Raw genomic sequence first — 26036 nt, 5'->3', positions numbered from 1 at the left:
TCATCCTTGCCACGTCCCTCTGTCTTTCACGTGTTTCCAGCGTGCAAGCTGGTGTTGGCATCTGTGGGTGCCAGTAAGATCTTCCTCTCTTGCTGTTTTCTGCTGTGCTCCAGGGGAAGTGGATTTGGTGAATAATCATACACATGCACATTGAGGAACCAAAGTGGTGAAAACTACTGCTATTTTTATCTGCAGATAAGGACAGACAGCAGCTGCACTGAGTCGCTCCCACACTTCCCTGTCTGTGATTTTGAGGATGTTGGCACATGTACAGAATATGCATCTTGATGTTGCAGATGCTGCTACCCTGCCACATAGAAGCAGTACACGCAACCAAAAGGCTACTTTCCTACTGCCTTTGCTATGGTAGCAGACATTTCTTGAAGTCAACCGAAACTAAAAAAAAAATATGAGAGTTATACTATGCGGTTTAGAATATTAAAAAATTGCACTGTGGTAATTTTAGGCCAGGGATCATACACATGGCACTGCTGCGTGTGACAGCAGGAACAGACACAGTAAGTAGGGAAACCCAAGGTTGCTGATAATGAAGAGTGCTCACCATGAAGTCTATATTGTTGTCTTCATTTCGGAAGTGCTCCATCAGCTTCTCGAAGCGCTGTTTCTCTCCACACACCTAGAAAAGAATCACCACGTGTACATTAAACTGCATTTTGCAAGAGAGAGTATTAAAAACGTTTAAAAAGCAGCTTCTGTGCTTGCTCAAAACCTCCCTCTGTCCTCGTTCCCTTTCTTGTTACAAATATTCTTCATGACAAATCCAGCTGTGGATTCACAGGTCAACCAACATGTGTGCTCCAATTATAACGTAACTCTTCATAGCTCTTTTCCCCCTAAAAATTTAGGGATACCCACTGCTTGTACAAGTGTTACAACAGAGTTACACCACGCTATGCCACAGGAAGCCTTGGCCTCTCTTACAGTTCAGAATTGGTTTTCCACTGCAACATAATGTGATTAGGAAGAAGACCAAATTACAGAGAGGAAAAAAGGAAAATTATCACAGGCTAAATGAGGAGCGAAATGCATCAGCACAACAATCAGCTGCTCGGAATCACAGAGCTGTAATACAGGGGTGCTGGCAGGAAACACGTCCAACTGGAGGGAGAAATAAGATCTAAGATAACGTAGGTCTCAGTGTATTGCTTAACTCTTACTGCTCCCCCATAGCTTCTCTGGTTGAGTCCTAGTTCTCTCAGCAGACAAATGATCTGAGTGACTCCCCACAAACTCACAAAACACTAAACGCGCTGCCAAGTGACCGGGACCGTGGGGTGGGCACCGCTGCCCTCCTTTTGTTTGAAGCACAAAACCCTTGGTGAGCCCAAGAGGCTTCTTCCTTTCTTAACCAGGCTTCAGGCGAACATCTGGGGAGTGCTGGCTGCTGCTGAGAGGAGGACACAGATGCATCCCCGTGATTACAACCCCAGGAGCCAGCCACTTCACAAAGCAGTAGCTCCGGCAGCCACCACCGCAGCTCCCCGTCCCAGATCGGAGAACATCAGCTGCTGCTTCCCTCCAGAGCCAGCTCATCCTGCAGCATTTGTGTGAAATTAGCCAATGAATGGTAATTAGGATTGGCGGGAGCACTGGGTGCTTCTTTGGGAACTAAACCCTCTGGGGCAAGGATTGGTTCTCTGGATGTGTTTCTCCAGTGCCTCCACAGCAGGACCACATCCCTGATCCAGGCTTCCACCTACTCCCCCAAAGCAAATTCTTTCCCAAGTATGCATTACTATTACTATTCCCCCTTAGCTTTCTCTTTTTAGCTGTCCCTGTCTTGCAGGATTTATCTCCACAACGAAGGCACCGAGCAGACCTCGCTGAGGTCAGCGGGAGGTTTTGGATGGTTTAATGGGACCTAAACTAAGCTGATGGTGGGATTTGCAGAGCACTGCCTGTGGTGTGCTGCTGGGCGCTCTCTCTCCATCCTTTCTGCTGTCTGTTACGACTGAATGAAATCTATCTGCAGTGTATATCACACATCTTCTGTCATTCCCATACAAAATTGTCATAACTGGGTTATTATTCATGCTCAGCAACCACACGCATCTGCTAGGTGCCGAAGGTGTAACCAGCACTGGCTAAAATGGTGTTTAAAATGCAGCGTGTTTCCAGCTAAACCTTAAAAACCCAGAAGACAGAAGAAATACCTCAGTGACAAAGCCTGCACCCTTGTGACAAACAGACTGTGCTCGTTGGTCAGGCAAATTGTCACAATCGTAGACCCAAAGGACTCAGCTCTCTGTGCAGCCTACATCACAGAAGGGGTTTCAAAGCACTGAACACTTTTACTCTGCCTGTAAAACACATGTTAAGGTCCAAGATACAGTGAAACAGAGCTGAGACAGACCCACTTGGATGCAGCATGTCTTGCTGTGCTGTCTGACCCGCAGCTGTGCAGTGGGAGAAGGATGCACGAGCTGTCCCTGCTTAGCAGAGGGCCCTGGGACATGGGAAGGACGGGTGAGTTTGGAGAGACACCGGTCACTCAGCTTCAGGCTGTAAATCTGCCGTCTAACCCCAGGGTTTTCTTCATGGTAATCTTCACAAAGCCTTCCAGGAATCATCTTTTGGTGGGAGATCAGTGCCCAAACACTGTATACGGAGAGTTAGGGCAGCTCCAAAATGTTTCTAACCAAAAGCGAGGGCAAACGAGTGAGTTCCTGCTCCTGCCCTGCAACACGCTGTGCTTTGCAGATGGTGGTGGCACAAGAGCTGGCCTCACTTCAGAGACTTAGGCTCTGCAAAGCCACCAGATGTCCAAACTCAACTCCAAAACGGCAAGAAGCACCCTTGGGAAGATACAGAGATCATAGGGAGCATCTGGCTGCACCAGTGTGCATTTAAAAGCAAGAGCTCAAATGTGTGCTCTCTGGCAGGGACCAGAGCATCTCCGTAGCACTCTCTGCCTGCAGAACCAGGGATGGTTTCTGTGCCATGAAACTCAGCTTCAATGACCGTGCAGCTCCATGACCTACCTCAGGGACTTACTGTGAGCACCCTGCTGAGCACCCTCTTACTGAGGGCCATCAGACTCCCTCCTTGCTGCCTGGGACGGCTGCTGCTGCTTCGTGCACGCCTCCCTGGGCCACGTATGCTTCCAGGCAGAGGCAGCACGCCCTTCAGGAGGAGAAGGGATGAGTCGCTGCGAAGAGACTCACTTCCCCCAGGAAGAGCCAAAACCAGGATCTGGCAGGGCGTCAGGGACCCACTTGCACTGTAAAGATCAAAGGCAGCAGCAGCCTGCCAATGTAATTTCATTTCAGAGGCACACACTGGGCCCGATCCAATTCCCTCTCAAACCAAACCCGAAGCAGCCTCTCCTTGATTTGCACCACAGGCTGCTCAGCTGTGCTCATCCCTTCGATATTCTCCAAGCCCATTTTTTTCCGGCATGGTATTTCAATGCAACCAACAGCAAGCCCTCCCTACACTCTTCGTACTCTCCCTTTCCCAAAAAAAAGTTGGAGTCAACACGACAAAAGGAGAAATAGGTTCATCTCAGGTTTGAGCTCCTCAAACAATCACACCTCTCCCGCAGCCACTTCAGACAAAATGGGAGGACTTAAACCAGAGCAGGTACCGTGGAAATAAACATGACAAAGGCACGTACGATCACTCAACAACACAAGCCAGAAGGACTGATTTTGGGGAATCTAATGCAAACTGTTCCACATGGCTGAGAGAAGCTGACATAAACAACCAGCCCCCATTAGGGGTTGCCTAATTAAATCGGGGAGCAACTTGACGTGACAGAAGCCCAGCAGCCAATTGCCAAGGATGGGAACCCAGCAGCCCCGGCTGGCTGGCTTCGGCAGCTGATAGCAACAGGAAGAGCACCAACAACCTGTGGCTTTCAGCGGCTGCTTGCAGATATTTCACACTGTCATCAGATGAGTCAGGGCTGGGAACATGTGTGCTTCAAGAGAGACAGCGAGCTGACTTTCGTGAAATGATATAATTTATCCCGGAAGATTAAAGAGAGCGAGACTGTAGATGAAGCCTGCAGCCTGAAGGTTGGCCCGAATCCAAGGCGAACGCTGAAATCAAATCCCACCGCATAAAACCATATGTTGCCATTTATATTTGAATAAATTTCCAAGGTCTGTCATTTGCATTGGAAGTACGGCTGGGACTAAGAAAGACTGATCTTTCTTTTATTAGCATTATTCTATGTAAGAAGAAAGATTAAATGGGTTACCGCAGCTATAATAAGCCTCTGTCTCTACTTAGGTTGCGAAAAAAAGTCTTTTTAGGTTGCATTAAGCCCACGTCATTCTGGAAGAACAATGTGGCTTTATGGAGAGCCACCCACGGAGGGTCCTTTCTCCGGGTGCTAACGAGGTGAGCCCTTTGCGGATGCGTTACAAAGGCACAAGGCAGCGCTGTAAGGAAGCAGAAGGCTCTGGTATGAAAAATGTTGTGAGGATTGCACCCCTGTCCACCTGGCAGTGCTGGCAGGTCGCGCAGTTCACATCCAGACCACCCAGGAGCAAAGTTCAAAGGCGGCAGCGCTCGCGTTGCTCCCACTCACGTGGCCTTTGGAGAAAGGCAGGCGGGGCAGGCAGCACATGGCAGTAAGGCTATTTTGAAAAAAGGGCCACGTTTTCATGAGCAGTGTCAGCCAAAGGGAAAACCCAGGCTGAGCGAAGCACATCGTCCTCCTGCCCCAGGTCATTAGCTAAGGACACGAAGCATCACCTGGGGAACCAAGCTTGCGACCAAACCCCACCACCAGCCAACGCAGCGAGCTCCGTGTGGAGATGGCGGGGCACACACGCCGTATTTTCAGGCTCTGGAGCTGCAGCTTTGTTGGCCAACAGCACAAATCGCACACTATGAGCCCCAGCTGCCAGATCTCTGCCTCCTCCACATCTGGAGGACCGATGCTCGCACGCCTGAGACGCGGAGCCCATGCAGCCCTGGAGCTGCCTGCTGCAGCCACCCCGGTGCGAGTCTCTTCTTACTAAAGGGCTGAATTTGAAACACATAAACCTCAGCAGAGGCTTTGCAACACAGCACCACTATCTGCCAGTGCAAACGTTAAAGTGACCGTCTAACCATGTGGTGCCCAAAGCTTATTTTAAGCACACGAACGCAGCCCATACTGGGTGCGGTGCTATAAGCAGCCTGATGGATATGTGCAACCCAAAAATCCATGCGACCCTTTGTAAACCTTTCCTCCTGTCTGTGCTCCTTTGTCCCGGCGGCACAATGCTGGCTTTCTCTCCCCCACAACAGCCCACTGTGGTCAGCAGATCCCACCACGGGCCGGCAGCGCTCAACAGGAACACTTTGTTTTGACTGATCACGCTGACATTTTTGCAGTTCGCTGAAGAACAAAAAATCAATTTTCCCATAAGTTACTGGTTAAGTAAACAGTTACTTAATACTTACTAGGTTAAAATACCTCTTACTTCTCTACCAGCAGGGTTAAGGCACTCTGAAAATACTGCTGCAGTAGAAAAGACAACAAATGCGTTTACATTTTCCAGCGCTTGCAAACTGTTTCTTCTAGCCCTGAGTTATTATAATGGCCTGTAAGAATAACCCGGCTCTGCTGTTTTCAGTGCTGTCACTCATTATTCAAATAGAGAAATCTGACTCTGAATCCGCTATTGTGAAAAGTTGGGGCTGAACAATATTGTCTCACGCCGCCGGAGTGAAAACTGCCGGAGGTAAACAAAGAGGTCCATTTGCCATGCCTCGGCTTTCCAGCTCGCCGCACAGCAACCCAAATGAATCCTGCTGTCACAGCCCAGCATCACTGTCCTGAGTAGACGATGTGCAATGGGACTGAATTCTGCTCACCTGTGGCAGAGCAGCGAACAGATAAGTCAATTAAACTGGTGTTAAAGTGAGAGGGAGAGCCAGCATCCAGCACCCCACTCCTTCCTCACCCCCAGGCCTGCAGGGAGCTACGCTGACTCTTCTCGGCCGAGCAGACAGCAAAGTTCAGACACTGGGAGAACCACAAAAAGAGGAGCTCCCCAAAAGTCTCCTGGATTATCTGAATTCCAAGTGTATTTTCGGCATTTCCTCTTGTCTCAGAGCAAAATGAGGTGGTCTTCTGAGAAATATGGCTCATCTTAGAAAAAACACCTCCATTCGTGTTTTATTTTAAAGCTCTGAAATTATTTCCCATATGGAGAAGCACACAGGCATACACTCACCTTGCTGAATTCACTTACTTTGGTAGATGCTTATATAATAAGCAATTTAACTGCTTTGCTGGGTTAGAGCCAAAGTCAGGAAGTGTTTCCTGCAGAGAGCCAGGATTATTTCTGGCTGGCTTTCTGTCTCGCACCAGATCGCAGTCAATTCTTCTGCCTCCTTGGTTTGGTTTAAAACTACAATTATGCTTATTAAAAAAAAAAAAAAAAAAAAAAGAGTGGTAGAGCCCTCTGGTCTTTTCTCAGAAATAGTGAGTTGTTATTTAAGTAAAGTCAACGTTCAAAATGGAGGTTAACAAAAAGCTGAATCTAAGATTTTTCTCCTTAAAATGCCAGCTCAGAACGCTGCAAAGTATATTCCAAAACTGCCATTTTTAGATCTACACAAAAACTGAAGAAATCAGTAATTGGAAGAAGAAAAAAAAAGTCTTTGTGACTGTTTTCACTGTGCAATACGTTAGAGCTGTTGGGTTCGGACGTTTTTCACCAAGTAAACTTCCTGCAGTTGTTCCTTCATTGGCTACTACACTTTTGGTAAATAAAAAGCTTATGAAGAATGCAAATTAAACAGCTAATTAGAAAAGCTGCAAAATAAAAATAAAAATAAAATGAAGCAAGGCCAAGACGAGCTGGAAAACAGCTTTTTGCATTCATAGCCTCAATGAGTTGTTATTTAGTTGTGTTTAACAAGGACTTTTTTGCTGGTTCTACTTCTGGCCGTTCTCACCAGATTTCTCCAGCAGCCTGCTCTGCAAGCACTAGGTCCTTCCACCTAGCCCAGCAGACTGGGGTGTATATCTTTATGCACATACATGTGTATGTATGTATAGAAATATGGATATACAACAGGTAAAGTGTTATGGGACTCCTGCTGGGGATGCACAACCTTCCAAAATTGCACGGTGGAGCAGCAGCAGCCCTCAGCCCAGCTCAGAACTGGCCCTGAGGATCCGGCGCCGTGGTTGCCATCTGGGCACCACCACGTACAGTTGCAGTGAGCCCAGCAAAAGCACGGTGCCCGGGCCAGCAGCACCCTCCTGCAGGGCTGCAGCTGCCCGCAGCAAGCCCCTGGTGATGGCCCACTGTCAGGACGATGCCACAGCGCAGGGACAGTCTGACCGACACTCGCTTCGTGCCCCGAGCGAGTGGCACAGCAGCACAGCCTCCAAGTCGGTGCAAAGCGAGTGTGAACGCGTGAGAAGCTGCACACGTGCACCGTGCTGGCTCCCACGGCCCCTGACGGCCAGGCACAGACTCACCAGGACCACGAGGAGCCCAAATCCCGGTGCACCGCCGCCTCCGTGACCCCCGAGCAGCACGGCTGCTTCAAGAAGCAGTATGCCACGAAATGCTGGTAAAACAAAGGGTTTACTGTTGGCAGGAAAAGACAGCAGCTTCATTCTCTGTGTATCCACACATACAGTCACACTATTAAAATGAATTAACTACTCTGAAGAGGCGTTAGGAAAATATATCTTGTTTTCCAATGGTGCACTCCGCCTGCTTCGATGTAAATGGGGCACAGGCTCCCAGCATCTGCTCTGTGACCCCCGCGGCTCCTACCGACTTGTCTGGAGGCTCACTTTACTCTCATTTTCTCCCCCTGGCATTCTGCTAAAGTGCATTTGCTCATCCCGTAATGCAAATCCCAGGCAACTCGGATAAAACCCGGTAGCCAGTTCTCACAAATCCATGGAAACAAGCACAAAGGACCTGGGAATATTGCTAAGGAAGCCCGGTTGCAAGTGGGTAAATGCAGGGGTCGGGGCAGTGCTGAATAGCTCGTCCAGCCAAAGCTGCCATTGCCCCTTTCAAGCAGCATTTTCCTCCAGCGCGAGAGGCTGGGAATAAGCGGTGGCTGCGAACAGAACCGGCAAGGGGCCAGAAACTACCAGACAGATAAGGAGACAGCAAACGCCCCTGGCTATCCACGTGGGGTTGGTGTGGCACACAACTCCCCGTTATTTCCCCTAAGTGCAGCAGAATTCAGCCAAGCATCCTACAGAAAAAGGAAGCTTTGGACACACAGAGCGCGAGCGGCCCCGAGCACACCCGGTGCCACTTTCTGATGAGATAAATTTGGCCTGGAAACTGGGAACGATTCTCCCAGCACCTGCACTGGCCTGGCAGGAGGGACCTCAGAGGGTGGAGGTTGCTGTCCTGCCGCTAGGGAACAGTTCCCAAAGCACGGAGCAGGCTGCAGGAAGCACCACGAGAGCAGCCTTCCCCATCCCCTGCTTATCCTCAGCTCCTGTCAGCACCGCAGAGAACACAAAGGGGAAGCACAGAGACAGATGAGAAACCAACACTGATGTCTCCCCGAAAATAACTAATTTGTCCCGTGCCATAGGGACGAGGACTGCACTGTGACTGCTGCCTGCCTTCTGGCACAACAAGAAGGTATCCAACAGCTCTGTCCCTCGCTGCTTTGAAGCAGGGGCTCACCTTTCCCAAAATCAGTGTGACTGTGAAGCCTGGCTTCCTCACCTCGCACAAAAACCTGCCTCTCCGTGCCCCCACCTCACACTCCCTGTTCCCTGGTGGTAACAGCAGTTCTGGGTTTTCCCCCGCTGAGTTCTGCAATGTTCACTGCCTTCCCCAGCTCCTAGGTTGCTGCAGGCTCTTGGTGGCCTGAGGACATCCTTGTGTTTCCATCTGCAGAAGTGACCCGCTCAACATTATCCTAATTATTCACTGAAAAAGCAGCAAGGAGCTGTGGCTGCAGGGCGCAGTGCTGAGCCCGCTGCAGGGGAACCGAGGGTTGCAGGGGAAGGAAGCAAGAGAGAACAATTTTCAGGAGACACCTCGGGAAAACAAACCGTCCATTTAAAAATCCCGACCTCAGCCAGAAAAAGCTGGCCTGTAACATCATTTTCAAGTGAAAAGCCATTTTCAAAAAGAATTCCTGACAAGATTCAGATCAGCTGTGGTTTGCTAGCTCGGGCAAACCCTGAGAGCCAAATCCTGTTCTCATTTACATCAGAGCAAAGCTCAAAGCCTAATGAAATATTTGATGTTCGCCCCGATGCAAATGAGAGCAGAATTTGGTCCGAAATATCCTGTTTTCTCTACTGACTTTATTACAGGGAGAGCATTAGACAGGAGTTCGGGTTTCTTTTGAAGTTATTTTATGGCGAGGAGATAGGGTGGCAGAGATCTAGTTCAACAAGTCTAATCTGCCCTAAATATGCATGCTGCGTCTGATGAAAGAACCACAGGGAAGCTGAGGCGGCCCTGCCATGCATACTCAGAGAAGCCACACAAATATCACTGAGCTTACGGTAATTTGAAGTGGAAGCATCCTGCTAGAAATGGAGCCCCGGACGATTTCCATGCCGGGAACTCCGAGGTTTCTCACAGACCAGCTGGATGAATGATAAACAGAAAGGCCTGAAACCATTCCCCAAAGTTGCCCAGGAGGAAAGTGGAAAACAACAGTAGAGAGCAAGAATAAGCAGGGTAACTGGACAAACAGAGCGGCTGAAGGCAGAAATTAGGTAAAATCCCTCTCCTTGCTCACCCGCTTCACCCCCAACATCCATCCAGCAGGTCCACAGACAAATGGCTTCATGGAGCACAAACAGCAGGGGAATAAATACGTGATGGGAGACAAACTGATTGGGCTATGTAATGATTTCTGAACGTCAGCAGGAGGAAAAAGATGAGAGTGTACGTGGAAGGAAAGGAAGGAGCAAAAGCTTGGCTGTGGGCAGAGGAAGGAAAGGGAGCAGAAGGGACTTTGCCCACCCCTCCCTGTGACATGCACCAGGGCCTGCCCAGTGAGCCCCACCGAGCATCCCAACCAGTGGCATTTCTGCCAGATTTATCTGCCATTCCTCACGCTGTCCTCCCTAACCAGTCAGGCTGCTTCTCTAACAGGGCAGTAACAAGCCACGGAGAATTTCAGCCTGGAGTATCAACGCCACACTTTCACACGTTTCGTGCTGCTCCTCTTTAAAGCCCTTCTCAGATATTACAGAGGTGTTCTCACAACAATCTCATTTGCACTCCCTTCCACCATCACCTTTCACAAAGCCACGCTGACCGCCCCTTTTGCTGGTGTGACCCACGAGTCAGGCTTTCTTCACGGTCACAAAATCATCCCAGCCTGAATTTATCTTCACCCCAGGTGAAGCCTCGCCGGTGGCCGTGCCATTCCCAGCAGCTCTCTTCTTAGGCAGCACACACCAAGGCTCACATTTTGGACAGGTCTGGTCTTGCACACCCGAGGTTTCCACAAGAGAAGCACGCTGGAGATGACTCCAAACCTTTTGCTCCGGCTCTATATACCGGCAGGAACCTCAGCACGGCAGCTATGGTAGAGCTCCATGACACGCAGATGTTTACAGCGGATGTAAATCAGAGATCGGTATCTCTCCACCAGAAATAATTCCCAAAACACAAAAAGTAAAAAACCTAACAGCTTGGCTCGCTGATCACTAACCCACTTAGGCACTGAGCTAAAACCTGCTACATGTTTATGCAGAGTCCAGCTGGGACTCATCAAGTTTAACAATTTTTGAGCTGGTAAGACTAGATTCGTTTTTTCTTTGATAATACATCCACACATATACCCAATATTCAAAATAAACTAGAATAGCAGCTTTCTTGAGCTGGATTCCCACACCAGTAACTCTGAACATTCACACAATGTTCTGGAGTCCCATTAACCCCCGTATGCAAACCTGCTACGCCCGAACGTACACTCAGACGAATGACAGTTTTGCCCCAGTTGAGCAAAGCAGAATACTTGTATTAATTCCAGCAGAGTCAGGGTTTTATCACAGAGGCTTGGTTTTGGGATTCCTTCACAAATAAAATTCTTGCTGATAGTAAAACCAGGAATTTTGCATTTCAAAGGCTTGTGTAAATGGCTCTGAAAATAGGAGCTGTAATCCACAATTCCTGGTTATTTCATCTAAGAACGTACCAAAGCGTTCAGAAACAGAGGAACTGGAGTAAAGCTCTCCACATCTCCATCAGCCCTCCATTTCTGGGGCACAGCTCAACTGACCAAAAGGTAAAGGGAGCAATTCTCAGACTGGATTCACCTTGTTGGGATTACAGCTCTTTTACATGAAACTGCACAAAACAACGGCACGACCGCTGCTGTCTATGCAGCTTGAAGTGATTTTTGGAAAATCTACAGTTAGTGGAAAATCCTCAGTCTAAGGAATTTAGATGAGTGAGAAAGCTCAAGCTAACACACCGAGAGCTACAGATATGCCCATCAAATCCTGATAAAGCAGAAAAACGTACCTCCTTGAAGTTATCAAACGCAGACAGAATGATTTCATGCCCTCCTCTGACGAGACAAACAGCGGCCAGGAGTTCCAAGACGAGGGCCTTTGTCCTGCGAAGAAACCAAACCGTGGCAATCAATGACAAGCATGTGCTGAGCACCTTCTACCTGTTTGCCAAATGATGTGCAGACGCTGGGAGAAGTAGTTTGCATCCAGTAGTTTGCATTCAGTCTCTTGAAACGAGAAAACCTGCAGGATGCATAATGCTGAGCATCGTCTGATCCGGGGTACGCTGAGTCTCCGGGATCATGCAGCTCTCCCCCATTTTAATGCTTCCCGAAACATGCAAAAATTTAAATCACAAACTGCACTTGTGGAAATCCAAGCAAACCCACGGCAGAACATCAATCCGTAAAGGCAGAGCACGTCAGCCCTCCACAGCTGGCCCTCCCAGCAGCTCCCCTGCACAGGGTCGGCGAGGAGGCGGCTGGGGGCACAGCAGGATCACCGCACATAGCCAGGAGCCAGCTGCCTGCCCGCTCCCCCTGCGTCCACTTTTTGGTGAACGTGCTTAAAACTCACATCTGTATTTCCCAATACAGATCTGAATTACTCTCTGTGACAATTTGTATTACTCGTGGCCCCCCAAAAAGTAAGCTGTGGCACACTGAAGTGAGGAGAGGATGCCTCAGCACATCGCTCCCCTCCTGGATCAGAAATCTGGGCAACTGACTGACAGCAGTGCTAACACAGGCACAGCAATGAGGGGGAGAAGGCAATCAATTACTGAGAGGAAAGCATGCAACAGACTCACTGCAGCTCCAATATAAATAAGCCCCAGTGCTTTCTTACAGGGTCACATAAGGCAAAAGCACCAACCGGACCTTATGGCCCGATGAGCTATGAGCAGATATTAAAATCATGCAGACACATATGAAATTAGTCTCATGCTTAAGCACTGACTCAAACCAGATGTTACAGAAAAAAGAAATACCTTTTGGCTTTCAAAGTGTCAAGGTTATCTTTGGAAACCAGATAAAATGTTCACTTTCCCAGGAAATTTTATATGGATCACTTTCAATCCTTACTCATCAATTTTTTTTTTCCTGCCACAAGAAGAAAACCCAAGCTCTTTCAGACAGGCTCAAGGAGCTCTCACTATGGCTCATCAGTAACATCCTCTGCAAGGACAGGCCACGAGCTGTGTGTGCAGGGAAAGGGCACGGAGATGAGTGTGCACAGCGTGGCCAGGAGGATGCCCAGGTCTCCACAGCACCTGGAGCCCTCACCTGCCTGCTGCTGGCACATCTGCAACTGGGGACAGGGAGAGGACAGTGCCACCGTGCTGGTGTCACTCCTGTGGGCACACACAGAAGGGATGGAGCCTCTGACTGCTCCCTACATTCGTCCTCCCCCTGGCCTGCCAGCTCTCGTGGCATTTAGCTCTGCAGTGTGGTTGGGGTCACCGCTGCAGCGCGACTCAGAGCTGCTGCTTCCCTCTGTGCACATCTCAGCCAGCCCTAAGCACCCAAAACTCAGGTTTCTTCAAAAATCATGATGGGGCTAAAACAAAAAGGAATTAGGTTTTGAACAGCATAACGGTAAATTGGCTTTCAGGTGTTTTAGCCACATTTGAATGCATTTTTTTTAAATAATCAGGAACCTAAACAACTCACCTCCTTCACAACCAAAAGCTTAAGTTGTCTCTCCATCACCCGATTTCCAGGCTCAAGACACCAAAAAATCATAAAAGCAATAAACTTCCCATACCCTTCCCATTTACGCTGTGCCCAGGCTTGCTGATTTAAGCCTAAAGAGAAGTGAGGAAGGGAGCACCTACTTCCACCAGGACAAAACAAGCAGAGCACTGCAAGGCAAGTGGACAGCCTAGGGAAAGGCGCTCTGCTCTCTCCATACGGTGCTGCTTAGTTCTGTCACATCCCCTAGCTTTACCTCTCCTTGCAAGCAGCAGAATGTCAGATCTGGTTTCATTAGAGGTGCAAGAGGGCTGCAGCTCCAGGCCGTGCTGGAAGCAGCTACCAGGGCCACCAGGGTGTGCGGGGAGGAGAGGGGACACGGCCCTGCAGCAATTAGCTCCACTGTGCGATCACAAAATTGGGGCTGAGGCTGAAGAAACACCCGATGCTGAGTCAGGTGCTGTACAGATGCAGGACAAGAACAAAACCCTCTCTCGAAGACACTCAAACCTGAGGCCCCCTCGAAGTTTATAGATGAAAATCTAGCTTCTTCAGGAAAATCCCACGTGAAGCTGCTCACGATCAGCAGGGTCTTCTTTGCACTGTAGCAGGGTTGGAGAGCTCAAGCAGCAAAGATACAGCTGAAGAGTCAGCAGCTCCTGAAACCAATGGCACTACTGCTGATGGCAACTGCTCCTCTATTCCCACCATAACACAGACTGAACGTGATTCAGAGTGAGGTCTGATTTTTGCTACCGATTTGCGCATAAACGTATCCATGAAAACCCCTTTCCATGTCCTCTTAACTTACCTACTTTGTTAATTCCCTGCTAGCACGCACAGCCTACCTGGGATTCTTGTTGTTCAAGCTCAGTGCAATTTCATTGACAGCATGCGGGTGCGACATGACCATATTGAACCCGTACTGAAACGAGAAGGGGAAAAAATCGTCTCAGCTTCGAAACCGAAGTCATTATTTTTAAAACCCAACAAATTACGTATCTCTGACCAGATCTGGCAGTCTCTGGCAACGCTGTAAGCCAAATAAAACAGTGCTGAGTTTTATCAAGGCAGTCAGCACATTTCCATCTCACGCCGTGACTAACAACGACTCTGTCACCACACGTCGGAGGTGCTCGCTTTGGCCAACAAAAAGGGGTCCAGGAGCTGCTCCTGCAGCACTGACAACCCCTCTGCTTGCTCCTGCCCCCCCAAACACTTCTTATTTCTGACAGCCCAGTGTGCCATTTACTCTCCAAAGGGGAATTTGCACCTCAGCTGCCAAGATCGCTTCCCCAGGCGTGCTGCCACCGAGCAACTGCCGCATGCAGCTACTGCGCGAGTGCTGCGGGGTCTGCTCTCCAAACCCAAAAAAAGAGTTGCTTTATAAGCGTGGTTTCAGTTAGTACCACAACTGCACCATCGCTTGCATCCTTCCTGTTAGAGGAAAGAAACCCTGGAGCTCCCAGGAGCTGCTATCCCCACCAGCACAGCTCACACACCTAGCAGCGTTAGTGTGCCAGCTGTGACAAGGGCTGTGTTGTGCACGGCTTCCCCGCTGCGCTGTCTACGAATGAGCAAGGATTTAAACCTTCCCAGCAGTTTTACCTTCATCATTCACCACTAACCTTTCCCTCCCAACAACAAAAAGTGACGCGGTCCAGAAGAATGCAAAGGGAAATACCTGGTAGTTCATTATGGCACGCAAACACATGATGCAGACGTGGACATCGTCTTTTTTACTCACTAATCTGGAATTTTTTAGCGTTCTTCGGCTTGGCAAGGTATTGTACCTGCAGACAAAAACAGCTTTCATCAGTCAGGGGACTACTGTAGGTGGGCAGAAGAAAGGAAAGGAAACATCCCTCCGCTTGGTGAAAACAGACACGTTTCTCCATTCTGCAGAGCACACGGCCAGCTGACAACACGCATGCAAATAAAGCAGGAAAGAGGCCAGGGGCTGGTTATTTAGCAGCACAGGAGGCCCGGACACGAGGCTAACGGGCCCTGAAGGAACTGAGCAGCGCAAGCAGGAGCAGAGGGAGCAGGACCTGCAGGCTCTCATCCGCAGCTCTACCACAGCAGAAATATCCCGGATTTTTTCTGTCTATGCTCTGCCGGTGCAGACACAGACTTTTAATGGAAGTGAACAGTTGTAGGCATCAGCAAACGTATTAATTTTGGTTGCATTTCGTTTAAGAATGGTGCCTCTCTTCTGCTCTGCAGCTGAGCTTTCTGAAAGCCCTCCAAACGATCCGAGGAAAATGCAGCCTTCGGGAACTTTCCGCAGCACAGAGGCATTAATTATTTTAATTGTAACCCCTAACTGGTAAATCAACCTTCAATTCTATTAAATAAGTGCGTGGAATAAAGACAGAGGGAAACCTTTCAATCTGTCATTTCCATGGCACGGTAAACAAAAGCCACATTTCAGCTCTTCCTGAGACACTGCTGATTTTCTTTAAGGCGAAACACGCTCTGGGAGCTGAGCACGGGAAACTGGAGACAGGGAGAGGGCTGACATGTGAAATACTTGTATGTTCCTGCAGTCATACACAGCGCTGAATAAACAACGAGATCATGGCTACGGTCCAGAAAGCCTCCTGACAGCAATGCACTACTACTAATACAGAATTATATTGATATATATTATATATATATATTATATATATATATAATGGGTGTTGAAGTGGAGCAGGAGCAAAGTGACCCAGCCCAAGGCTTGTCCCACGGGTCCCCAGCCCCAGCCCAGGGGCCTGGAGGGGCAAGGTGGCACTGAAATATCCTGGCCACCGTGGTCACAGAGCAGGAAGGGCATCGGCTGGCAGGCTGCGGGGCTGGCAAAACCCCCAGGAGGTCACAGTGGTCATTCTGCATTTCAAACCATCACACTCAGGCCTGAAAGCCGGGGAAGAAAGCATAAATCTGCTGGAAAGAAAGGCAGAAAGGCAAGCACCATGAGGCACCCGCGATTACGAGGTTTGTGAATTCTGACATCTGTTGTGCTAAGAGCAGCCCCGCTGGGGGAGGGAAGTGAAATCTGTAGGTGAAACTTGGCTGCTGGATTAAACACAGCCATCAGCAAAAGCAAGGCTACCTCAGACGAGTGCTGCTACCCTCACCCTTGCCAATGCCACCGCTGCAGCCTGGACAACGTTCACGGGAGCTCTTCCTGTGTTTGATATGCGAAAACAGTGCAGTGGGAAAAGCTTCAGGAGTGTGGCATGCTGAGCCATGATTAGGTGCCAAACCTGAGCTTAGATGAGCCGCTGTTGGTACCCAGGGTTACTCAGCACAGCTGCACACCTCCTCACTGCCCTCCTCACCGCCAACTCTACTATGCACTTACTTGTCTAATCCACGCTACTCGTTTTGTTTAAATAAAAGGTGTAGCTTTTAAAATCAGTGATTAGCCTCATTATTATTAATAATAAGAGTAAAGAATACTCATAAATACACGAACAAGTGGGAACAGACTACGGGAGAGGAGCTCGGCGCGGCGCACAGCCGCAGTGCCCGGGCTGCAGCAGTGCCTGCGCTCTGCTTTCATTTCCCAGGAGCGCCGAGATGAAAGAAACCCCAAAATTCAAAGCAGAATTCAGTCAAACGGCTTTTTTTTTTTTTTTCTCCATATATATGAATGCATAAATCGGCTGACGGGCACTCCAGAAGGCTCTCAGGCCTGCAGGAAAGCTGCCCCAGTTCTGGGAGCCACGGGGAGCGCTGGGCGCACTCGGAGCGAGTTTCGGGGAGCAGACCCCGGCAGGGAGCACAGGGGAGGCAGAGAGCTGAGAACACAGGACGAGCACAGGCAAGACGTGGGCAGCTTCACATTTGGTAAGCAAAACTCCCCCGGCTCCAGTTTTAACCTGCTGCTCATTCCCTCCTCTGTCAGGGAAGGCACTGTGGGGCCGCCCCGCTCTCTCCAAGCTGCCAGCAGGATGATTATCGGGCTCTGCACCTCGCCCTGGGTGCCGGGGCACCTCGTCTGCTGCTCGTGGTGGCACCACGGATGGGCAAGGAGCCCCAGCGGTGTGCTGCAGGGCTCTGTGGCCGTGCCAGCAGTCCCACCGACAGCTCCCGTGCTCGCACACCTCCCGGCCCTTCCCTCTGGTCATCCCCGGCAACAAAACGCTTTCCCAGAACCGACGGGGAAAAACCTAGGGCAGCTCTTTTCCCTCCAAAGTGACGGGGCATTCCCTTCAACCCACACACCGAAAGTATGTGCAGAAGTAATGCAGATGCAATGACAGCTTTCCTCCGAGGAGCCTGGACGGGCAGAGCCCAGCAGCTTCAGGTGGCGATCTCCTGACCTGCCTGGGAAACGGCAGACGTCAATACAGAAATTGTTCTGTGCTTACCTAGGCCATGCATTTGCCCTGGGCAGCAGGAAAAGGGGTGCATCCCTTCCTGTGCCAAAATCAAGACCATGTTTACTTTGGAGCCCATACCCAGTCTGAACCAGGAGGTGTGAAAACGCTTGCGGGAGAGCGTGGAAACACGCCGTGCCAGCGCATCTCCATACACATTTCACTAAGTATGAAAAACACTGCAATAAAAAGATTTAAAAGCCACTTCTCGTCACACACAGATCATTCCTATAATGACTTATCTCAGCCCTAAACTCCTGAAGACTGCATACATTAGTTCCATTTAAATTTTAATAAGCAGAGCACTTAGATCTCTATCATGCCGCTGAGAGAAGAAAAAAGCTTCCTCGGTGTCTGGTGCATCGACTCCTCCGATTTCAAGATGTGTTTATGCATCTGGAGAGTTTTGTCAGCTCTAACAACCGGGGGCAAGGCTCCTTCAACTGGTGAAGGACGGAGACCTCGCACAGCCCCCGTCGGCGACGTGCGGAGCGCGCACCCCGAGCCTCTCGGTTCTGCCCACGGCGGTCTGCGACGAGGCTGAGAAACCAGCACAGGATATGCACTCGGGAGCTGCAGTGCAGAGAAAATATTCCCAGCACAGATGGGATTCTGCCCTAGATTCAGAGAGGTTCCCTTCAACAGATGCAAATTTCTTCGCGCAGACGCGAATGCCAAGAATTGACGAGGGTTTTTGGTACAGAAACTCTTTTCCAGTGACTCTGCATGCTGCAAGTAAGGCTCCAGCTGCCTTCTCTGCAGGAGTGGTAACTGCAACAGCCCCTGTGCCCGACATGAGCCAAACCAGGGTGGACAATCTTCTTTTGCTTTCATGTCATTGCTTGTTACTAACCACTAGGCTGATGCGAGCATCTGGGTGAACTGTTGGTTTTGATTTCCTGTCTGCTGCAGGTCAGAGATTGTGTCACCGAGCGTGTATTTATACTAGTAATGAAATTCAGATGGCTCCTCTTTTATTTCCTTCGCCCCTCCTTCAACGAAGAACCATAAAACCTTACTCCTGAAAAGAAAAAAAAAAAAAAAAAGAAGAAACAGAAAACCTGACCGTGTGCAGGCTCCTGCAGCTCGCGGTGCTTCCCTGCGGCACCGAGCTGAGCGAGCTACCCCACCGCCGTGTCCTGGGCTGGCAGCTGGGGAAATGTGTGAGATCTATCCAGCCTTTCCAAGCCCTGACACTGCGACCACGTGGCGAAACCAGCACCACCCAGCCCTGTGCTCAAACGTACAATTTAGGGCTCTTTTTCCTGCCTAGGTCTCAGGGAAGTGCCTGTCTGTTCGGGAATAATTTGGTCATCGTTTCCATGAAAGTGCACCATGTGAGAGAGTCCTTAGATACCAAGGACCCACATATAGCTAATTAAAACACCCATGCAATGAGCTGGGGAACTTAAAGGAAGGAAAAGCCCCTTCCACCATGGTAAACCTGCACATAACTCAAACTCCTGCCATCTCCACCAGCTTCGAGGGAAGACTTCCACGCTCAGCACGAGGACACGTGCCCGATCCAAAGGTGCAGGCTTCCAACACACAGCATTAAAGCAAACCCAAGCTACAGCTGCTTTCTCTCACCATTTTTATCCTGTTTTCTGCTGCAGAGCACTACACCCTCGTGTGTCCCGCTGGCTCCCTCCCGGTGGGAGCAGAGGACGGCCCCGGGTGGCTCCCGGCAGCTCTCCCAGCTCTGCGTGTGCCAGGGCTCCTGCTTCCCACTGGGATTTTGGTGCTTTGGAGGAGGAGGTGTTTGCATTACAAACATTGCTCTAATGGCAGAGAGGGACTTTGAAGGGGGGGGAAATTTCCAACCAACTTTGCATTTCTCCACGGGGACCTGGAACTTGCAGCCTCCACAGAGGAAGGAACAAGGACGGGAACAAGGGAGCTGCAGTTGGGTCCTCTGCCCATGCAAGGGCAAAAATATTCATCTGGGTGTGACAGAGCGGGTGGCCCCAGCGCCCCAAATGTTTCTTTTCTGGCATTTCAAACAAGGGCAACAAAGCTGGTTTTGAGCTGCACGTGTGGAGAGAATAAATCACTTTGGGCCTCCAGTTTTTGTCTTCTTCTCAAAAAAATCTGGGAAAATTAGTAATCCATAATGCTAAAGAGACCTTTGCTGCTTAAGAAAAAATTGTAGCAGTCTGGTTTGGCCTTCCCCAACTCTTCTTCCCCTCTCGCAGGCTCGCAGGCTGTAAACACACCCCGGGGAGCCCTCGGCACGGCCACGCCGTGCGCGTCCCACCGGGCTTTGAGCACGGGAGCAGGCACCGAGACCTGCAGGTCCCTCGGTCAAGAAAGCAGAAAATCCCAGGAGGGGCAGCTGATTGCTCTGAAAACACGCTCAGCTAAATCAGCAAGGGCCTGACAGAGCGCACGGTGACCGTCAGCTGCTCCCCGCAGAGTGGAAGTGGAAATGGCAGAGCCCTTGCTGAATCGCTGCGGCACGAGAAGGAAGCAGTGCCAGAGCACAGCCCAAATCCTGAATGCTTTTAAAGCCCATTTATGGATTACGATACGTCTGTCTGGACTGCTGTCTCACTACGAACTCTGCAGATTCTGGACACAAAAATAAGTTTCCGAGTTCAATCCACATAAAAAACTGAAGTATTAGGCTCGGAAGAAAGGGAATTTCTAATGGCCTGGGACGCTGCGAAGTCATTATGAATATTTATCTGGGAGGAGGGTCTAGCTCTCACGTGAAAGCAATGCTCTGTTCAGAAAAAAAAATAAAAAGAGCAGCAATAAATTCCCCAAAGATTCATCCCCGTTTTTATCCTTCTACCCCCATTTCGGTGCTTGCCTCCCAAATCCCTGTGCCTCTTTTTAAAAAAAAAAATCTCAGTTGCCAAGGAAACAGCTCCGAGCGGGGAATTGGCAAGGCCTAGCACTGCTAAAAAGAGCTCCAGGAAGTCGAGTAAAGTTACAGCGTGCAAACGGAGAGCCTCAGCCACGCAGAGGGGAGCACAGAAAGCCAGGAAGGCTTCGTGGCAGGGCACCCAGTCCTGGCTGTGCACGAGGGGCTGCTCGCTGCGATGGGGATGTGTTGTCTGCAGGCATACGAGGGCATCGTCCTGCCAGGGTTACTCTGTGCTTATCTCCTAGCCCTGCTGCTGCAATGTAATGGGTACAGGGCACACCAGCTGCAGGGCCCTGGGGGTGGCAGCGGCTGACCCCTGAGGACAGGCTGGCGAGCCAGCAGTGTGGCGCTGCCAGGCAGGCACCAAAATCGAGGAAACCACGTGTGAGAGCTGGCAGGAGCCCCTCGCCCGCCCGAAAGAGATGGCAGGATCTAACTGGGGGAGGTGCTGCACACAGAAATGAAACCGAGAGCGCTCAAAGATGCAACGGGTGGGGAAAGAGGACAGGGAGAAAGCAGGTGCCTCGAGGGGACAGCCCCTGTGCCACCTCAGTGCCACCAGACTACAGATGAGATTGCAGATGAGATTGCACAGCACCTGACCTGCAGTTAACTTAGTTTGGGAGACATCTCCCCAGATCGTGTTGTTTAATAAAAGGGAATCCAGGCCGAGCACGTTCCCATTTTTCATGCTGGCATGGCAGGGACGAGTCTAGTTCCTAAATTTCACATTACCCTGTTGCGATGGTCGGACCCATCCCTTTTCACCCCAGAAGGAGGCCCCCTTCCTCCCATCTCCCTGTACATGGGCTGCCCAGCAAGGACAGGAGAGGAGCTTCTGCAGAGCAGAACCTGGGGCCTGGGCCTCCCTCCATGCCTCAGGCACGCTGCCTGCCCAGCACGGGGCAGGAACTATGACACATTCAGTCCTGCACACCCTCCTGTGGAGACCCTACTTGGTTCTCAGGAGAAGATTCCATTTCTGTTGACCAATGTTTATTAATTAATCAAAAACTAATCAAAAAACAAGTCTTAAAACTTCCCACCCACTTTTACCTTTCCCTGTTCCTAATACACACCATCCCCACTACAGAACAAACACATCAAAGGTGCTGATCCTGTCCCACAGCTCCTGCCCAAAGGCCCTGGTCCGGTGGGGGAGCACGTGGCAGACACACAGTGTGCTAGGTGACACTGCTGAGCCCATCCGGGATATGAGTGCAGGTAACCCAACGCTCCAGCAATATTTCTACTTAAAAGGTTCAACAACATGGATGATGATTAAGGCTCGGTGTCTTAGGCATGAAACTAATAATGCTTTTTGCAGCATGATAACGAAAACTACTGCCTTGTGTCCAGGTAAAACGTATTTCAGCCTCTTCTAGAAAACCCCACTCTGCGGAAGCACACTATGCTTTGAAGTCATAATGCGAAAACCACACATCTTGGAGGCTGCCATCTCCCACCAAGGCTTACCAAGACGTGTGGTTCTCAGATTATAGGGCATGGGAGCAGCTCCCATGCGCGGCACAGCCCGTGCTGCGTGCGCCCTCACTCCTGGCACTTACGAGGTTTTCCGGCTCGAAGCCTCATCAGCAGAGCGCAAAGTGAAGCCGCTCCAGAGGCAGGAGGGTGAAAAGCAGCTCTGGCGGCGTTTGAACTGAAGTTGCTCGGGCAGAGAAACCAATCTGATGGTACACGAAGAGGAGGGAGGGCAGAGGAGGGAAGGATGCAGAAGGGAGAATCGGGGAAGAACATTTGAAGGAGGGAGGGAAGCGGTGGACGTGGGGAAGGAGACATTGAAATGGAAAATAAAAGACGAGAGGGGGATATGGAAAAAAAAAATGGAAAAAGAAAAAGGATGGAAGGAAATGAAGAGAAAGAAAATTAAGAGACACATAATGTATACCTGACTTAGGCATTTCTGGAATAACTGATCACAAGCATGCCTCCCAAAGACAGAGAGCAGGATCAGACGTCCTCCAAACACAAGACCCTGCCTTCTCTGTTGAAGTAGGTAGAAATCGAAGCACACACCACAAGCACTGAAATCACCTTTGCAGCATCAGAAAAAAAAAAACCTAGTCAAGTGCTTTTGCTGCACTCCACAGCCTGTATCTCTTTGCCAGAGCTGTTTGTCTGCCTCCTCCTCCCTACTTTCTCCCCGATGTCTTTGATACATTCCAGATCTCGCACCCGCCACCACTCAGGCTGTAGGAGGATGGCAGCCACTGAACAGGAACTAAAAAGCCAATGTGAGCATTGAGTGACAAACCAGAACTGAACCTCGACTGGAAGACACAGAAAAAATCTGCAGGTCCTCACTGCTTCCAGCTCTGTAGGACTCCTTTATGCTCACAGCAAAGCTCTACAAAAGCCCCAAAGATCAAAACGTGCACAGAGTCAATCCCCCTCAGCACTCCGAGCTGTGCCCCTGAGTAACTGTACTGCCAGCCTGAAGATGCTCTCAGCATGCCTTGTAATAGTGAAGGATCGTAGGAATGCAAGGTCCTGTAACGGAGCTGACTGACATTCAGTCTTGGGAAGGGATCCTGCCTTTTCCACAAACTAAAAAAAAACAACAAACGGTATTTGGAAAGAGAGACTTCATAGTAAAGCCCGGGGCGGTGCTCAAATTAACATCAGGTTTGAAGCATGGAAGTGGCCTTTAAAACATAAATCTTGTTCGTAGCAGCATGGACGGGCTGTGCTGCGAGAAGAGACCTTTTTGGATGAGACACCAGATCAGAGCTCCAGCCTGGCTGGGCCCATGGAAATCCTGAGGTACTCTTTGGAGAAGAGTAATTGCTTCCTCTGTGCAAGTCACACTGTACCTGACGGAAACATATCACGCACCCTTAGATCATTCTGCCATTGGAAAGGGAGGCAGCCTTATTCATTTCATTTCCTCAATCGCCGTGCGATGCTGCCCCGTGTTACTGGCTTAGCACTTCTTTCCACCTCAAAACCGACAGCACAGCGACACGTGAAGATGAAAAACAGTCTAATTGGAAAACCATGCTGACTCTTCCCACTCGGGCACTCGCTGCTTGCAGGTCACCTGCTGCCTGCTTCGGGGCCTTACCGTAAAGTGGAGTGCCTGCCCGAGCGGGAGATGCTGTTGCCAACTGGCGAGGGTAAATTGCTGCCTCTGTGCAGGTCCTCAATAGATCGGCTCCAAGGTTTGGACTTGTCCATGGAGTTTTCCACGTTGTTCTCCAAACTCTCAAAGTCAAAGCTGCAAGGAAATAGAAATTCCAAAGCTGGGTTAGACAGCAAAGATGCACACAGCGCTTCCCTTCCTGTTAAACATCTGCAGACTTAGCAGGTCCCAGAAGATTACAACAAGAAAGGAAGAAAGCACCGCAAACTAATTTCCCTTCAGCTGCAATTCAGAGCGAGCTTCAGTACATACTGCTGCAAATCTGGACCTCGACAAAGGGAGAAGCTAACCACACGAGCGCTCGGTTTCAGAGGGATCAAACAGCTACGTATTATTCTACTCCCATGTCAAATAAATACAACATCAGCCACTTTGCAGATGAACAGCAATGCCTTGAAGGAAAGAAGGCGAATACTTCAAGCTGTCTCCATTTTATTGCAATGAATCAATACGCTGCGCAAGTACTAATTCAGTTTCCTCCATCAGTATGTGACTGAGCATTTACACTGCCTTCCTGGCCCTTGCTGATCTGCTCACATATGCAAGACATTACCATAATCATTATAGATTTTCTCTGATTTCTGATTCACTGCCCATCGTACTGCTCTTTCAAGCAAAAATTGCTTGTTCCCCTTGCAGTTTTTGAGGTTATTACTCATGTTCACCACGTTGGAGAGGGAAAAAACCCAGCAGGCTAACTTGCGTACATTTGTATAATTTGTATAATTTTAGGAACAAAGTCTTTATACAAGGACATCTTTTTGCTGCGCACAGTTTTTTCCAGTGTTAGTAACATTTTCAAACATATAATTTTGTTTCATTGATTCAACTGCAACTCCACCAAAAGTCCTTTTTCTGTGCAATGGCAATATATACGTCTGATGGCATCTTTTTTAAAAATAAAACATCAGCTCCACTCGGCTTGAGCTCCCAGCTACAATGGCATCTGTAACCCACCACTTAGTTTCATACAATTTTACACAAAAATCTAATGCTACAATACAGTGAATGGAAAGCCTGTGGGCACACAAAACAAAGGTGCCTTTGCCTGCCAGGAGCTGTGTGAGTAGTGGTTACTGTGGGGATGGGGCTTTGAACAAGGCAGGCAGTATTGCAATCCTTGGGGTTGGGCACTAATCACAAACCTATTTCTAAGGAAGTCTGCATCTTTCCATACATTCCTTTAATCGCTTTTGCACTGTACCCTGTGAAAGTCAGAGGCCACCAAGGCTAAAAAACACCAGTAAAGCCTTAAAGATAAATAATCACAAAGGTTAAAGTGTTTTTTTTTCCTCTACAGGATGCTATAATTCAATAGTTTAGGACTAGCGTTACCATTTTCTCTGCTCCTGCTCTGCAGCAGGCACACGGTACTGGGCCAAGCTCTGGCACCGAGCATGGCAGCCCTGCTACAGGAGAAGCCGAGCATCTCATCGAGCATCTCATTGAGCATCTCATCGAGCATCCCATCAGCATTTCCCTCTCCTGGGGGTTTTGCTTAGCCCTGCAAGCCCAGCGAGTAGGAGGCAAGTCTTACTTACGTGACCGCGTACTGTGCGAACGACAAGTACTCCACCAGAACGTCCAGGCCTTTGTTTTCCTCATTCAAGAACTCCCTGACCCATCTGTTGGAAAAATCATGAGACGTCAGAGCATTTCACTGGTTTTGTGCAGTTACCGGAATTCTTTTCACAGACACTGAAGACACAGCCACTGCAGGAAAGATGGGACTGCCGAGTTAAACCTCTTCTTTCTCACTGAGGAAAAGAGGACTTTGAAAAAACAGAAGTCTTTTAGTTAGAGGACTTTACAAATGTACTGAAACGAGCCTTTTTGCAGTGCTTGGACAAGAAAAGCACCGCACTTCAAAACCATAAAACCCCCTCTCCAATGCACACCCAGCAGCTAGATGTTTGGCCCAATAAATACCAAGGGCCACGGATGTCCTGCAGAGCTCAGCTGCCCAACTCCTCCTCCGTGCTCCATGGTTCCCAAGCAGGGACCACGTCTGTCCTCTGGTTTGTCCTCCAGCACTTCTCGTGTTTATTTTCCACACCCTGGCCTCTGGCAGTCTTTCAGGTGCATACGGACAGCACACACGTGGAAGAGTAATAGCAGCAAGGCCCGGCTCTGACAGCCCAGGTGCACGTTTCGCAGTCATTTTTGCCTTCTCCTTTTTGAAAAGCGCTGACCTCTTGCCGTGAATTTCAGTCTGACAATTACGCAAAGCCTTTCTGGTCGACACACTGAGGCTTCCTGTGCCGAGGCCTCGAGCAGACAGATGAAACGGGCAGAAATGCGCACTGAGACGGCCTGCTCAATAAAAACCTGGAGCCCTGGCCGTGCTTTTACTTGTGCTATTCGAGAAGAATTTTCTGCTTTGTGAAAGCAAAATGCTGGCAACGTTACTTACAGCCAGGCTTCGTGAACTGTATCATGTTCAGCTATAAACCAGCATGTTTTAATATACATATTTTTATAGCTGCAGTGCTAG

General features: G+C 49.6%; 1 protein-coding gene across 8 annotated transcripts in view; it reads right to left on the bottom strand.

Annotated features, from left to right (window-relative positions):
• Positions 1-26036, bottom strand: part of FMNL2 (formin like 2) — a 104444-nt gene that overhangs the window by 24250 nt on the left and 54158 nt on the right. For all 8 annotated transcript variants that reach the window (XM_084523902.1, XM_084523906.1, XM_084523904.1 and 5 more), the window contains 6 exons: positions 25084-25167; positions 23465-23617; positions 14822-14930; positions 13986-14062; positions 11457-11550; positions 563-637 (listed from right to left, as the gene is read on the bottom strand). In XM_084523902.1, coding sequence (XP_084380028.1) covers positions 563-637; positions 11457-11550; positions 13986-14062; positions 14822-14930; positions 23465-23617; positions 25084-25167 — 592 coding nt within the window. The remainder of the gene's footprint in view (positions 1-562; positions 638-11456; positions 11551-13985; positions 14063-14821; positions 14931-23464; positions 23618-25083; positions 25168-26036) is intronic.

Source organism: Aythya ferina (genome assembly GCF_964211825.1).
Source record: "Aythya ferina genome assembly, chromosome: 6".
NCBI lineage: Eukaryota > Metazoa > Chordata > Aves > Anseriformes > Anatidae > Aythya > Aythya ferina.
This window is presented reverse-complemented; position numbering and strand designations above follow the sequence as displayed.